The sequence below is a fragment of the Osmerus eperlanus genome, chromosome 12 (genome assembly GCF_963692335.1).
Source record: "Osmerus eperlanus chromosome 12, fOsmEpe2.1, whole genome shotgun sequence".
In the NCBI taxonomy this organism is placed as follows: Eukaryota; Metazoa; Chordata; class Actinopteri; order Osmeriformes; family Osmeridae; genus Osmerus; species Osmerus eperlanus.
The window spans coordinates 12223137-12239642 of record NC_085029.1 but is presented as its reverse complement, the minus strand read 5'-3'; the positions used below and the strand labels follow the sequence as shown (position 1 = coordinate 12239642).

At 45.6% G+C, this 16506-nt stretch overlaps 3 protein-coding genes across 6 annotated transcripts in view; 2 read left to right on the top strand and 1 right to left on the bottom strand.

Moving 5' to 3' along the window:
- Positions 1 to 466: 466 nt before the first annotated feature.
- Positions 467 to 3878, top strand: slc16a9b (solute carrier family 16 member 9b). Its single transcript, XM_062474450.1, has 6 exons — positions 467 to 734; positions 1045 to 1188; positions 1493 to 1588; positions 1777 to 2152; positions 2293 to 2768; positions 2981 to 3878. The coding sequence occupies exons 1-6, from the start codon at positions 518 to 520 to the stop codon at positions 3217 to 3219; spliced, it is 1548 nt and encodes a 515-aa protein (XP_062330434.1). The 5' UTR covers positions 467 to 517; the 3' UTR covers positions 3220 to 3878.
- A 3853-nt stretch (positions 3879 to 7731) lies between these two features.
- Positions 7732 to 14678, top strand: fam13c (family with sequence similarity 13 member C). Of its 2 annotated transcripts, none has more exons than XM_062474788.1 (10): positions 7732 to 8304; positions 10283 to 10493; positions 10902 to 11040; positions 11556 to 11637; positions 11777 to 11976; positions 12271 to 12354; positions 12470 to 12562; positions 12685 to 12875; positions 13000 to 13101; positions 13519 to 14678. In XM_062474788.1, the coding sequence occupies exons 1-10, from the start codon at positions 8100 to 8102 to the stop codon at positions 13643 to 13645; spliced, it is 1434 nt and encodes a 477-aa protein (XP_062330772.1). In that variant the 5' UTR covers positions 7732 to 8099; the 3' UTR covers positions 13646 to 14678. The 2 variants fall into 2 exon arrangements, with proteins under 2 accessions (XP_062330772.1, XP_062330771.1); XM_062474787.1 differs by having other exon boundaries at positions 10280 to 10493.
- Positions 13138 to 16506, bottom strand: part of phyhiplb (phytanoyl-CoA 2-hydroxylase interacting protein-like b) — a 16966-nt gene continuing 13597 nt past the window's right edge. For all 3 annotated transcript variants that reach the window (XM_062474789.1, XM_062474790.1, XM_062474791.1), the window contains exon 5: positions 13138 to 16506. This exon is cut by the window's right edge. In XM_062474789.1, the coding sequence (XP_062330773.1) occupies positions 16271 to 16506 (236 nt within the window). In that variant the 3' untranslated portion in view covers positions 13138 to 16270.

Genomic DNA, 16506 nt, shown 5'->3' with positions numbered 1-16506 from the left:
ATAATAACCTGCTCAAAATTTAATGTCTCAGCTGCGTTTTATTATTTTTTTCAGAACTGTTTTGTCTGAACAAAGGATACACAGGATAGGCTTCTCCTGAATTCAGAGCAGTTTTCTTACAGCAACGAAAGTTTTGGATTTCTGAATATATTTATACTATGTAACAGAAGTTCCTAAAAGAGATGCACGCTCTCGGCATCACCCGGTAGATCAAAGCGCGTGAGCTTGGCTCCAAGCTGCCCGGTTACAGTAGCCTACACAAGTCAGTAGCGTTGGTGTTAAAAACAGCTTGATATGTGAAGTTAATTATCAAATGCCTTTTCCAGGCTCTAGACAGGGTTTCAGTCGTGGAACTAATAATCTAATATTTTTTTGTTCTATAACGTTTTATATATTCTTTTTATTTATACACTGGCTTCGGTTTGTCTTTGTCATAGTTTGAGCTAATATGTGTTGACTAATTTCTGTTTCTCTGGCCTTCCTCCAGGACTGCTGTCTCCAGTGTGAGTCTGTCAGCATGAGTTCTCCTCAGGGCAGTAACAACATTAGAAAGCCCCTGGATGGGGGCTGGGGCTGGGCCATTGTGGTGGCCTGCTTCCTGGCTCAACTCCTGGCCTACGGCTCACCACAGTCTGTGGGTGTGATCTACCCAGAATGGCTTAGTGCCTTCCAGGAGAGCAAGGCTATGACAGCCTGGGTGGGCTCTCTAGTCTCTGGAGTGGGACTCATAGCAAGTAAGTAGCCAGTCCCGAGGTCGTGCAAGTTAGTTTGTGTCTGCGTAGAAGTGACAAGTTGTTTGTGTACATTGAATTGTGTACGCAAGGATAATTACTTTATATCCAGAAATTAACAATCAGTTCAGTCAGATATTGAGTGCCTCTAGAAATAGATGTGATCACATTTAGACAGGACACATAATCCGAGACATCCATAGACTAGTTAGTACCTGGTATTCCTAACTGTTTCTCCATAGCTTCAGTGAGCAGGGCTTGGATACATGTTCTGTTCCTTTTCTCACTCTCTCTTACTCCTCCTCTTTTCCAGGTCCTATCTGCAGTGCGTGTGTGGTCAATTTCGGAGCACGGCCTGTCACCATCTTCAGTGGAGTTATGGTCTCTGGGGGTCTGATGCTCAGTGCCTTCGCGCCCAACATCCCCTTCCTCATCTTCTCCTATGGCCTTGTCGTCGGTAGGTCCCCTCAAAACCCACAAGTCATCCGTTCAATCAGTATCATTCTTAAGTTGAGACACCACACATAAAACTCACATACTATTTCTAGAAAACTCTGATCGGACAATAAATACAACCGGAAAAAACGTCATAAAGACAGGGAAAAAGACAATAACTAAACAGCAAGAACAAGGATTATTAAGATGATAATCAGTCTGTTATGTGTGAATTCTTTGTAATAACAGTAGATTGTTATGAGGAGTGTGGTAGTGTGTGGTATTCAACTGTATTTAGTTGTATGTGTGTGGGTTGTGTCTAACAGGTCTGGGCTGTGGACTGGTCTATGCCGCTACCCTGACAATCACCTGCCAGTATTTTGACAAGAAGAGAGGCCTGGCTCTAGGAATTGTCACCACAGGTAACTAGACTGCCTGTACCAGGCCACTGTCAGTATTCATAATGCAAAAAGCTTCCTAACATCAGATAAGTTAAGTCAATAAATAATGACAGTAGGAAAAATAAAGAAGAAGATGAATGTACAAAGATGAATCTTTGTGTTTCTTTTTTTTCTTTTCTCCTCTCTTTCTTCCTCATCCTTTTCTCCAGGCACTAGTGTAGGGGGCTTCCTCTATGCCACGGCTCAGAACGAACTCATCGAGCTGTTTGGCCTTGAAGGATGTCTGCTCATTATCGGCGCCCTGGCCCTCAACATCATCGCCTGCGCTGGCCCCATGAGGCCCCTGGTACTGCCTGCCTACTACCTCCGCCAGCGGGCAGCAGCTCTGGAGCAGGCAGAGGGGCACCTGTATGATAAGGCTCTGCTGGCAGAGGAACCTATCAAACCTGCCAATGAGAAGCAGCCACAGGCCTGTCACATGCTAATCACCATAGAAACCAAAGACCCTCTGGCCTATGAGAAGAGCCTGCTAAGTTGTTCCGCCCTGGTGAAGCTAATTAAGACTAAGCAAAAGGACTACTGCAGGTAACAGAGTTAAATGTGTGGCACTGTGTTGTACTGATGTGTTGTATTCAATGACTATTATCCAACCCATGGATCCATTATTTTTCTCTCTTTCATGTTGTTGCTGTTTTTGTATTCATACCGACCTTGTCCTCCTCTAGATACATATGTTCCACATCAGAGCTGCTCCAGGACCGTGTCTTCATGGCGCTCTGCGTCTCCCTCTTCCTCTACTCCCTGGGGGCCTACCCCCCCCTCCTCTTCATGGAGGACGTGGCTCAGACCCGGGGCCTGGTGGAGACGGTCAGCGTCATCCCCCTCGTCTCTATCACCGCCATCTGCGCAGGCGTGGGCAAGCTGGCCCTGGGCGCCATGGCCGACCTGCCCTTCGTCAACAGCGTGCTGCTGTACGCGTTCACCCTGACAGGCAGCGCCGGCGCCCTGCTCCTCATCCCGGTGACGCGGTCCTACGCGGGGCTGCAGGTGCTGTCGGCCGCGCTGGGCTTCTTCTCTGGGAACTGGTCCCTGACGCCCTACGTGACTACGGAGGTGGTGGGGATCGAGCGCTTTACCCAGGCCCACGGCATCCTCATGCTGTTTGGGGGCTTCGGCATCATGCTGGGATCCCCTGTTGTAGGTGAGGAGGACTGTGTATGAAGGTAGAGTGTGTTTGTCTGGTGTGGTGTGGGGTGTGGAGGGCTTTCTTTTGGTCTTAGATGGTAGGTAGGAGATGGCAGTTGGGGTACTTTTAAAAACAAGTGCACATAGACAAAGAACAGCAACTGGACATGTTGATGGTTCAACTGAACAAACTAATTTAAGGTTTTGTTTCCTTTGTGTTTGTTTCAGGCTTCTTATATGACTGGACCCAGTCCTATGACCTGGCTTTCTACCTCAGTGGGGGAGGAGTGCTCTTGGGGGGGCTCTGTCTGTTCCTGTCTGCCCTGCCCTGTCTGGATCACCCCAAACCCCAACCCCCCCAGCCACAACCAGACCTTCTCCAGCCTCCTGAGGTCCTTCGCCCAGAACCCCCTCACCCAGACCCAGAGTACCCCAGCACCTGTGACATGGTAGCCTCTGTGGCCTAAAGTGCTGACATGGTCTAATTGTTGCTGAATGGTTCAAATACAATTGTAATTGTAATTGGAGGTTTTTCAGTTTCAGTTTCTGTCACAGGCGATACAGGGAGTGAGTTATGTGAGTTGATAGTCTTTGTTTTACACAGTGGGTTAGGGGGGGATTCATGAATTGAGATTCACTTCTTGTACTCGTTCAAGTGAAAACTTGAATGTAATAAGTAGACTATTTTCTGAACAACTTAATGCTGAAGAAGACACTTTTTTCCGTGCTCCTGTGTACAACATGCCAGTCACAGCATGTTGGGATGTTCAGGAGGATATGCAGTTTGGTCTGACTGGCAGACTGTACAGTTTTATCGACTGACCTTGTTTTTTTGTTGCCCAAGCCTTGTAAACAACACCACCAATCATTGAGAGCCACACAGTTAGTCCAGGCCATGTTTACAGTATGAGTGAAACTGTCATTCAAAAATGGCCGCTAATGAAAAGTTCCCTTTTTTGACTCGTTGATGATGAGGTGTGTGTGTGCACATTAGGAGTTTAGTCCCCAAGAAATAACTGACATGATCTGAAAGCAGCATGCTCAAGGCTTCTTCCTGTTGTTGTTGTTGTTATTGGATAAGCTAAGGGTCGGCCAGGTTGTTTTCAGTATGCAGAGGCTTGAATACTCTCAACCTTTTGTATTTTTATCGGAAAATATGTAAATGTGTTTTTGACTGACTATCATCAGTCAGTTTTACTGCCTGTCATATATCTGCAGTATCTATCTAACTCAGATCTGTTTTCACTGTCTGTGTATTGTATATGATTCTTTATTTGTTTTGTGGATGAAGTTCTGCCCTTTACTGCATGTTCTATTTGGTGACCATTGAGGTCTAGACCTGGTTCACATACTTTCACTTTATTTAGTTCAACCAGTGCATGGAAACCAGTGGAACGGTCCCAAAAGTACAGACTGAAGACTAAATCCAATGCACCTCAAATACTGTGTCGTCTGGATTATCTGGGTTTATTTGACTCAGGGTAGATGCATTTGATGTGAGGTATGAGAACAAGATGGGTGTGCACTTTATCCTAGAGGAACATGGAGTCCTTCTGACTACCTAGTTAGGACCACTGTAATTTATTTGTCTGACCACACACTCTCATACCAAAGTGCTTGATTCTAAATCTACCACTGCTAACTCTCCTATTGTGGGATATCATTTCCCTCCCTTAAGGTAAAATGTGCTCACTCAAAGGATTTGAAGAATTCTCAAGAAATGTATTTATTTTTGTGAGACGCTAATATGCTCTGTCAATCGGATCAGGCTGACTATATTTTGAACTGTAAAGCAATAAATATGGCTCAGGCAGTAGCCTGTTGTTGATTAATATTAAATATGAAATATGTGACTGAAATGGTTCGCTGCATCAGATGAGCAGTTTGACGTAGGGGACTGTTCAGAAACAAGCACGTTGATTATGATTCTTATTTTTTCCTGACATGATCCCTACAACCCTGTCAACAATGTGTAACTTGAAAAATGAGTAGTTTTTTTTAATGATAATGGTTTGCAATGTCACCCACCATTATACTACAGATATCCCTGTTGCCTTTCTTTTGTGACCCAATATTTACATCGGTTGAGAAAACACCTTTTTGCCATTTGTTATTTATATACTGTCTTTTTTAATGTTTGTATCTGTATGTCATTTTTTAAATAAAGTACATTTTGACACTGAGAAGTCACATATTGTCTATTGCTGGTATTAATTATCAAAGTTTTGACGGTCAGTTCAGTCAAAATATATGTTGATCTGCAAAATAGAGTCAGGAATTGGGATTTGGTTGGTATTTGTATTGCATGCATGTGTCCCTCTCACATAAACATATTCCAACCCTCCCTTAGTATATGTGGTTGTTTACAAAAGGCTCTTTCATTGCTGAGGGGTTGTGGGGGAGAGGCAGGCAGCAGGCTTGTTTTTACCCAAGAGCCTCTGGTATTCAACACTAGACCTACTCATCCCACACTGTACCCCACCCAGCCATTCACCCTGCTGAGTTACACACCCTTCCATTCACATTGTATGGTACTTTTATTACACTAAATGCTGTGTCTGCCCTGGTTTAAGGGTGTTTATGAATAGGAAGTGAAGTTGTTCTGTCAATAATTCCTACATCTAATGCGACCACTATATAACCACTATAGCCTGTGGTGTTAAGGGGACAGAGCCTAGCTTAGGTCTGTACACAAGGGGGCAGTGTTGTTATGTTTTACATGACAACAGGGTAGACACTGTACATTACACTGTACATGACAAAGTTCTAGTGTGCAGTATATATGTGATTAGATTCATTCTTTGTATTAAAAGTCTTATTTGTATTAAAAGTAAGTTTTCCATGCTTACAGCATTTCTGCTGGTATGAAATCATCTTGAACACTGCATGGATGGACATGCGTGTGTAGGTGGAAAGGAGAAATGAGGAGGTGAAAAAGAGAGAGTGAGGAAGAGATAGAGGTGAAGAGGGAGAGGGAGAGGACTTCGCCTCTTACTCTTCCGTGCTTGTCTCACTCACCAGTCTAACGGAAATCAATGGTTGCCTTGGTCTCCATAGTAACGGCCATGAGACAGGGGCCGGTTTCCTCTTCTGGCAGGTGTGTGTTTAGATATTTCTGTTTGATCCCTGTAAAAATAGAACTTGGCTAGAAGTATGGAAAGAATCCTTGCAGGGAAAAATTATGAAAATAATTTCAAGAATTAAAGCTGCATGCAGCATTGAGCAGGGGTCCAAGCATCGAGACGACTGAACACTTCCAGGCGGTCTAACTTTTTCATCAGTGGTTCCCTCACTTTTAAAGATCTGGTCACCCATAGAGTAAAAATATTTCATCTGAGAAAATACTCCAATAAATGGTTTCCAAATGAACAGCGCTCCAGTAAACTGAAAATGTAATCATTGATATTTGTTCCATCACAATTATTTTTCAAAATGAGTAGGATCTCCATCCTATTTTCAATTTGTTAATAGTAATCTTTTGCCTTCTAAATCTGTATGTGTATTCCTCTCAGCTCACAACACTCCCCCCCCCCACCTTCTTCCCTCCATTGTTGAACCACTCATCCACAAGCTTACTGATCTTACATAGTTATTGACCTGTAGACTTCTACTGAATCTTGACTGAGTGTGTGTGTGTTTGTGCGTGCCAGAGAGACAGAAGTGGGTCAGTCAAGTATCCAGTAGGAGTTCTTTGTTAAGAGCTATAATGTGATTACTGTAAAGCTTAGAGCCTATTCATTATGCTGCAGTGTATCTCAGGGAATGAGACTTAGAGGGAAAGTTTCAAATTGAGAAGGCTCAACGCATCCATTGGGTATTGTGTAGAAACTCAATGGGAGTTTAGAAACTCACATTACAATTACAGGTCCACTGGCAACCTACTGTAACCACATCTCTGTTGAATAGTTAATAAAATGTTCTTGCTTATCAAATCATATAAAATAACGTGAGCCTGTGTGTGCATGTGTACTTCATACTGGATATTGCTGCAGCCTGCAATGACCTGTGCAGATCAACACAATACCACTACCACCGGAGGGATCGAAGGGGAGGAGAGGGAGAGGAGGTATAGAAGAGGAAGCGATATAGACTGGAGGGAGAGAGGGAGGGTGGGAGGGAGGGAGATGACTCACCCAGTAAAGGAAACCTTCTCATCACCCCTCCCTCCATCCCTCCATCCTTGTCTCTCCGCACATTTGGTAATACCCTCACTCACACACAAGAACACGCGGATGCACGCACTGAACATGCCAATGAGCATTCAAGTATGCTCTCATTTCTCCTCCAGAGAAATAGAGGCAGAATGGACTAGTGTGCAAAGTCGAGAAGAACACCACCAGCGCTTGTAGTTGCTGGTTGGTGGAGTACATCAAAGCGCTTTTAAAGGATGACAGAGAACAGGTCAGGAGGCAGGACAGGACACTACGTGAGTGAGTCACGACTGTGTGGCGCCACCACTCAGGGAGGTCATACAGAAACACGACCCCCCCCCCCTCCCCTCTTCCCTCTCCACCTGGCAGCAGCTCGTTTTATGAATGGACTTGATGGGCGGGGACCCACTGCATCGTGACGTGATGTGGTTGAAAAGAACACACCCACTCCGATGCGGGAAAAGCTCCCCCAACCATAAAGCAGAAGATCCTTAAGAGAATCACCCTTCCCGTCATGTACCCCTCCCTCTTTCCCACGCAACCATCACCCCCTCCACCTCCCTCCCCTCCACCTCCCTCCCCCTCCCTGGTTCTCTCCCACTCTCCCACTCTCCACCTCCCCGGCTCCCTCCTCACACCCACCTGTCCACCTATCAGAGGAGCCGTACGGAGGATGTGAAAAGTGTGACGCCAGCAACCCCCCACCCTCGCTCCCTCCTCCGCTGCCTCTCCTCCCCCTCCCCCTTTTCTCCTCCGCCACAACCAGTCGCATGGATTATTCATGCCCGAGAGCAAGGGAATAAGGGAGGGAGGGAGAGAGGGGGGAGAGATAAAGGAGCTTGTGCAGCATCAGCAGCATCAGACACGAGCACAGCAGCGACGGTGAACGCTAGAGAAATGGATGGAGCGACCGAGAGCATCGTCTGAAAGCCAGAGGCACCGTGAATCAGGGCAGTCTTCGTCTACCCATGTCTGCGCTGGTCGCTGTCGAACAGGACCTGGAGAATCGCTGGAGAAACAGACCAATTTGGAGCCCTCTCAGCTGGTTGAGTTGCTGTGGCTGACAGATCCTTGGCTCAGTGATTTGGACGAATATTTGGAGGTGGTTGGGTGGTTGGTGCTGGCAACTTGCTGAAGCAGCAGAGACCGAGACAGAGGCTACCTGAGGTGGACCAGTGCCCAGGGCTGAAGGCAGCATGTTCTGCTTCTGTCTGCAGAGCTCCCTGCTTAAGCTGCAGGCTCTGGAAGGGGACAGTTGCTCCTCATTAGGATCCTCACCAGACAACAGTCCCCCAGCTCTAACACCATCTCAGACCCAGACCCTTAACCCAGCCCTGGATGGTAAGCAAGACAGCCAGGCCCTCTGCCACAGCTACTCAGGACGGGAGAATGGCCCCCCAGGTAAGAAACACAGCAGCTGCCTCCCACCAACCACCTTTCTCATCTCTGCCTCCACATTCAACTGTCAACCCCGTCCCTTATTCTTCATTCTTACTTTGCATAGATGTCTCCCAACTGGCTCTTTTCTGTTTCTTTTCTGTTTTTCATCTCTTTTTCATCTCTTTTCTCCATTCTCTCTTTTCCTCTTTCTCTCTCTTTCTCTCACTTTCCGTCTCTCTCTCCATTCTGTCTTCTCCCTCGGCAGTCCTTGTCCATGTCACGATTCATGTTTTCGTAATGCCACATGGATGTATTATAGATTCTAACCTCACCAGCCTGCTGGGAGAGTGCACGTTACACTTTGCACGTAACGCCAACCAACATTTCTCTGCCGTTTTGGCACATCCATATTCCCCTGCCGTGTGTGCAGTGGACATTTATGACAGCATCACATCTTTTTTTATGTGATAAGATTTAAGAAAAGGATGCTTTTATATTTGTATTCAACCGATTCTGGATAGTTTACCATGTCACCCCTGTGTATACAGTGCCAGTATTTTATAGCTGTTTTATGTCAAGAATTGTGTGTGTGCATGAAGTGTGTATATGCACACATTTGTGTGTGTGTGTGTGTGTGTGTGTGTGTGTGTGTGTGTGTGCGTGCATGCATGCGTGTGTGTGTGTGTGCGCATGGCAAGCTGCCGGGTGCCACTTCAAGCTGGCTGCTATTTTTATAACCTCAAATGATGGAGCCAGATCGTCACTGCCAATCAAACACAAAGCACACACCACACCACAGCATCTATCTATCTATCTATCTGTCTGTCTGTCTGTCTGTCTGTCTGTTTATCTATCTGTCTGACTATCTGTCTGTCTGTCTGTATGTTTATCTATGTATCTGTCTGTCTGTATGTTTATCTATGTATCTGTCTGTCTGTCTGTCTTCTCTGCTGTGTGAAGGTATGAATGAAGGGACCCCTGAGAACTGAGGCCTTGTAGTTTACTCTCTTTCTCACTCTCTTTCTGTCTCACTTTTTCTCCATATTCCTCTCTGGAATCACAGGAGACTGGTCACCTCTTCTGCTTCCATCATTGCCCCACATTACCCCACATCACCCCACATTACCCCACATCACCCAAACCTATGTGTGTGTGTGTGTGTCTCTGTGAGTTATCCTCATGGATGGTTATCCTTAGGAACATCTGTTGATGAAGTGGATGAGTCAGAGAGAGTAGGCTGCTGCTGGTCCTCTTCTATTCAAGACAGAGAGAAAGAGGAGAGGAGAGAGAGACAAAGAGAAGAGGAGAGGAGAGAGAGACAGAGAGAAAGAGAAGAGGAGAGAGAGACAGAGAGAAAGAGAAGAGGAGAGAGAGACAAAGAGAAGAGGAGAGGAGAGAGAGACAGAGAGAAAGAGAAGAGGAGAGAAAGAGAAGAGGAGAGAGAGACAGAGAGATAATGAGTGAGACAGAAAGATGTTGCCCTTTTTTTTCTCATTCAGTGCTGATACGGTGTGAGAAGATGGTTCTATAACCTCACATTACCCTGACTGAATCTCCACATGTTGAACCTTTCAAGCTTTACTTATGTAGATACTATCTACAACCAAGTTCGACATGTTTTTTCGGAATGATTGTAAAGTCTGTGCAGTTGGCTGTGTTTACTGCGATGACTGTAACACAGACATGCAACAACTGACCAGTTCAAAGCTGGACAGCATGATTGTGACAATGCTGTGGCAAGGGATGAGAGCCAAAGAGAGGGTTGTCATGGTCCTCTAACTGTATGTGCTTTATCTCCACCTCGTCTCCCCCTCCACCATCGTCATGCTAAGCATATGGCATGGCAACGGTAGTCAAGAGTGTCATACATACTGTGGATATAACTCTTTTGTATCTGGGGATATGGCAATCTGTACCTGTGCATTCTGTAATGTGTGTGTCCATCCTTGGACTGTATGTTAACTAATGTTTCTCCCTCCCCTTTTACCCATCCCAGCAGACCTTATGTCCTTCCTGTGCCCCCCTCAGTCAGAGGGGGAGTCACCCCGCAGCAACCCCCCCCAGCAGAGCCCGGGACCCAGCCGCCTGCTGCACCACATCACCGACGGCAACAGCCCACTGCCCTCCCCACGCTGCCACAGCCTCAGCCAGCGCTTCAACTCTGACCCCGACACTGCCCCTTCACCCCCCAGCTCCCAGCAATTCATACTGTAAGGGGAAACATTGGTGTGTGTGTGTGTGTGTGTCTATGTGTGTGTTTACATGTGTCTGGTGCTTGCTTCATGTGTGTGTCTATGTGCTGTGTGAGTATATTCTTGTGTGTGTGCGTGAATCTTCCCAGGGCTGTGTACTGACCTCTGCTTCCTCTGTGCTGAGTCTGAAAAGTCATTTCCAGACCTGAACTCGTTGCCTGTTACAGCAGCATTTCTCTCAGACAGTTTCCAGACCCACATAGCTAGTGCGTCATCAGCTTGTTTTGTAGCGAGCTCCTTTCTTGGCCTGTAGTAGCCATCTGCACCTTGTGCGTCGATGCTTTCAACAATATTTCTAAAAGGCCTCCTCTCTTTTCTTTATATACACACATGAATATAAACTGTACATGTGTGTGTGTTCTCCAGTGCCCGTGGGCTTGACAGAGCCGACCTGCCAGAGGAGAGCAAGGACTCCAGTGTGCCTCTACTCACCAAGCACATCCAGACCCTCAAGAAGAGGATACGCAAGTTTGAGGAGCGATTTGAACTAGAAATGAACTATAAGGTACTGCTCCACAAAAATACGTCATATCGTTTACTGTAGTTATAGTTTGCTAAACGATCAATCTACTGTGTTAGGTACATGTTAGCCTCAAATGTATCCTACGCTATTGAACTAAGGTTTGCTGAAATGTTCCCTCATGGGGAACTACACTTCCTCTGTGACCTATGGAGTGCACTTTAGTTAGGCTATGCAAAGGATACAGCCTTTCTGTAGTACACCGTTTCATATTTAACTGCACAGGGTGTGACAAAGGGCCAATGTGACAGTCACTGTTTCTGGGAAGTGCTTTATCTTCCTGTTGGGGACTCTCCTCACAGCCACTCCTGTTTCAGACAGGTTCTAACCAGCTTAATCCGGTTATCAGGAAACTTAATGAGAGTAGTCTGTGATGGGAGGGCCAGCGCTAGAAACTACACACACCACTGCTCAGGATAAACGTACACCTCACAACTTTCACCTACCCCCTCTAGTGGTTGGAGATTATCTTCAATCTTGTCTTCTTGTATCACCCTCAGCCTTCACACAATGACAAAAGTGCCAACCCTGAGATGTTTAAACTCATGACTGACCTGGCCAAGTCTCGCAAGCAACTCAAAGGTAGGACGTTCTCATTCCATTCTACATTTTGTGACCGCTTATTTATTTAGACATGCGTAAGATACGGTCGTCAAAACATAACAAACTAAACCTTTTTCTTCCCCTTTTTCCTCACATTTCCTCTCCATTTCCTGTGCAGAACTGAAACTGAAACAGTCTGTGTTTGAAGGGAGGGAGTACAGGAGCGATATGCAGACAGAAATCTGCAGGTACGGCAGTGTCCAGCAGGGGGCGTCAGAGCCCCAGCATCACAAGCCTTCCCTGGAGGAGACGGTGGAGGCTCTGCTGAGGAGGCTGAGGGAGAAGCGCCACGACCTGGGCCTGCCAGACAACATGAGGGTAGGGAGCTAGCTAGCTACTGCCGCGACACCATCTGTGGGTACAGCCTGCTCTCAGCACGGTTCACACTAGGGGAGTGAGGAGTGATTGGAGGGTTAGGTGAGGTGTGAGTATGTGTGTGTGTGTTTGTGAGAGAGAAAGAGGAAGAGTGAGAGAGAGAAATAGAAAGGGTGTGTGCCAACAGTCCTGCCCTGGCCCACCATGTCCTCCTTTACCCTAGAATACAAAAAAAAACTGTTTTTAAGAAGACCTTTGCTAACACATGAAGATTTACAGATGTTTCTCTGTGTGTAGGAAATGACCCAGAGGCAGATGGCCCTGGAGAAGATGACTCTGCAGAAGTGTTTGCTGTACTTCGAGAGCCTTCACGGCCGGCCGGTGAGGCTGACAGTAGAGCTACACAATGTTTTATATGACTGACTAATACTGCTTCACCACTGTCTTTATTCTACCTAACCAGTGTGTGTCTGTCTGTGTGTGTGTGTGTTGACAGGGCACTAAGCAGGAGAGGATCCTGGTGAAGCCTTTGTATGACAGGTACCAGATGATCAAACACCTGCTATGTACCAGTCCCATCACTACCATAGTAAGTCTGCTCTCTCCCTCCCCTTTCTCTCTTTCTCTTACACACACACACACACACACACACACACGCAGACGCACACAATAGACCGATGGGCTTCTATTCTTACCTTCTGTCCTGACCAGGAAGAGGAGGAGGATTCTGATGAAGAGAATGTCCAGCACTGCCCCACACCCCCTTGCCAACGTTTGCAGCCACTGACCACTGAGGAGGAAAGCGACCGGGAGAGTGACACTGCCTTTGTGTCCCCGCTGGACGAGGTCAAAGCAGTCCGTCTTCCGGCCATCACCATGGCCAACCTCCATGAGGCGTCCAGGTAAGATGAGCTAATACCTCTACATGTATAAAACATACACACACACACTCCTAACCAGGGTCTTGGAAATACTTTCGAAATAGCTGACATTGTCTGCTCTTGTGCCTGATCCTGTGTGCGCCAGGTCCGAGCTAGTGGTCTGCCTCAGAGAGACTCGCGTGGAGAAGAAAAGGCGACGTAAAGCCTTGAGGGAGTTTGAGGAGGAGTTCTTCAGACAGACAGGAAGGTGAGAGGAAATGAGAACAAAATCACACTTCTCCGGTGGGTTTAAGGTGTTTTAATGAACTGTTACATCATGTTTGGCTTCTCAACATGAAGAGGAGAAAATAAAAAGACAATTAATACAAACCGGAAGGAGTCAGCGGAGTCAGCCAAATGGTACAGGAGCTTCTATCTAGCACACACAAAATGGCTGCTAACAGCTACACAGCGCAACACAAAAATGACACACCGGAAGAAAACACATATACACATAACACTATATACACATCAGGTATCACAAATAAAATACATGTCACCCTTATTGGTGATATCCACCAATGTACAAAACTATTTAAGGCAATACAAGGGTACAAGTCCATGTTTGACATTTGGACCACCTCACATTGCTTCATAGTTGGCTGTTTGTTTCTGTTGACTGCAGGACTGCCCAGAAGGAGGACCGCACCCCCATGGCAGAGGAGTACCATGAGTACAAGAACCTCAAGGCTAAGCTCCGCCTCCTGGAAGTCCTTCTCAGCAAACAGGAAACCACAACAAAATCTGTCTGAGTGAGAGTGGGACCACTCCCCAATGTCTACACTAGCTTACTACCTAGTGTGCATGGCCCATATGACCTTACTGGGGAAGTAGTAAGCAATTGTGCATATTGGGAAGGATTCTACCCAACGCTCTACCTTTCTCTCTACAGTGTGTTCTTATATAGCTCCCTTCATGGTGAGTAGTCTCATCCATAAATCTATGACAGTACAGTAGTCTGTCCAACTGTCTGTAATCCTTGTTTGAGATTTGATAAGGTCCGATATGTTAGAAAGAAAAAGGGAAGGAACTCTGCCTTGTTTGTTTGTTGTTTTTTTCATATTGATCGACTTGTGGACCAAAATGTGTTAGTTTTTTAACAGATTTGTTTGTGCCATATATTGACATTGTAATGCACTTTAAAATTGACTCCTGGAGTTGTTCAGGAGTTTAAGATAGATGTTTAAAAGAAGGACTCTTGGGGCATGTTTCATTCCAGAATGTTGTCCTTTCCTATGTGTCCCTGTACAATCCCCAGAAACTGAAATGGAACACACCCTTGTTATCTGTGACAAGATGCTATGCACTATGTTGTGCTATGTTGTGTTCTAGCCGAAAGACACTTTATATATTCAGGAATCACCAGGAGTTTCCACACTGTATTATTACTGGCATTTCTGTTAAAAGAGAGATGAAATTGAAATCCACCTTTCTGTGTAATTTATGGCACTTTCTATTGAAATGGGGATTGATTTCATCAGCCAAAGTTCAAATCCCATATGCAAATATGTTTTGATTTAGCAAAATTTGTTGTCCAATTCTAAAAATACAAAATATGTATTAAACTGACAATATGCATGAATGTGAATGGCCAGAGAGAGTGCTAAGGGGTTACAGGGTATAGATTCCCTACATGGACTGCACAGATACGATTGCATATCATCAACCCTTCGGAACTGCTTGTTTGACTTACATTAATTATGCAACAAACACAATAATAATCTTCCTCACACAGAAATCAACAGATACAAAACCCACAATGGATGAACATTATGCATAAAAAGGGGGGCAAAAGGGGTTGAATGAAATGTTATATAGATTTAGTGTTTAACTTTCAACACAAAATGGGACAACAACAAAAAATATAACCTACCCAGTTCATTTTCTAGCTTTTTATGAAGTTCGCAGTTCTTGAAAAGAACACGTTACTGATGTACGGTCAAATTTATATGTGTGACAATGTCTTAGATGTTCCTACAGTAAATGTGAATGGCTCAAATTCATTACTGGGGTTGGGATGAGTTAAGCGCTCATTTCAAAAAGGCTTCAGGGATTCCCTCCCTATTTGTGCAAGTCCACCCCTTTCCCATGATCAGATCTCTACTGCCATTCACTGTTTGAATCAATCTGGCTGTCTGTTGTTCTCTTTCTGAGTCTGCATGCTAATGTCAGCTGTTATATGGTTACTGTATGCTACAATCAGTTGTGGTTACATGTAAGATACTATGTTTGTACTATGAGACAGTCACACCCTCACAGACACATCCGGCTGCTGAATGCACGTTCTGTTCATCCTTGCACTTCCTTGTTTTGCTTGAGATTATCACATTACTGTTTATGGATGTTCACTATTTCCTTGCAGTGATCAAAGTCCTTGTATTGTGTACCTCTACGGTTCACCCCCTCATTTTCTATACAACAGTAAAAATAAATATTTTTCTAATCTAAATTTTGTATCACATTTATTCTGCTCAACACAGTATGATGTTTTGTTTTGTTTTGTTAATACGAGAATAAATAACATTGAATGCTTTAGACAACAAGATGAGTGTGCTGACATCAAATAGTTTGATATCAAAAACATGCTGCAGCTGGAACCAAATCATGCTCTTTCAAATTGCCTGGTCATCATGTTAGACCATAAGTTAACATGAATGAGATTCATGATACCTTACAATAGCAGCTTGGAATCAGTCCTTTTGTTACCTTTGGCAAATCATTAACATTGCATCTCTAGTGGGGCCAAACGTCAGTTAGAAGCGTCACAGCCAGTTAGGTGGTGAAAGAAGCAATGTGTTACTGGTAGATTGGCTAGGGACCACGCATAGGGAATGCACGCATAATGCATTCTGTTTGCATTCATCCCTCCACAGCCTCACCCTTACAACCCATCCTCCGCCAGCTGTTCCCACCCCCCCTTCAGAATTCAAAAACAGGAGCAGGAAATAAGTCTCCTGATGTATTTATGGAGGGAACAGAGAGCTGTACAAAGTAAAGGCTGTTTGGTCTGAAGCTGTGAATACATGCCATCACAGAGGAGGGAGTTAGACAGAGGCCGCATGGAACAATTCAACAGTCCAACAGTCTGTGTGTGTTTGGCTTAAGAGAAGCAGGGGGAAGAGAGGGATGAAGAGAGGGAGGAAAAGGATTTAGGCAGGGGTGGCATAAAAGGGGGAGGTGGGGTGCAGTTAAGGGATAGCTTTAGCCTTTAGCCAGTCAGTTAATAAACCAGTAGGACTTTTAATCAGTCAGTGATTAGCCAGTAAGCTAGCTAGTCATTAGCCTGCCAAACTGTTAGCTAGATGGCAGTTTAGCCGGTTAGCTAGCCAGCTGGTTAGCCAGCTAGTTAGCCAGCTAGCCATCAGCCAGCAAGCCATTTAGCGGCCCACACTGATATTACAGGTCTTGCAGCTGGGGTCCTTCTTAGCATTGACCGTAGATGAACTCCTCAGCTGATGCCCACTGATCTCCGCCACTGTGCCCAGTGCCAGATCCACAGGCTCTGTGTAGATCACCTCCAAGATCACGTCCTGCGCGTGTCGGAACACCAAGTGGCCGTCCTCCCCCTCCACGCACGTCAGGAAGCGGTTGTCTGCGATATCCAGCAGAGGGA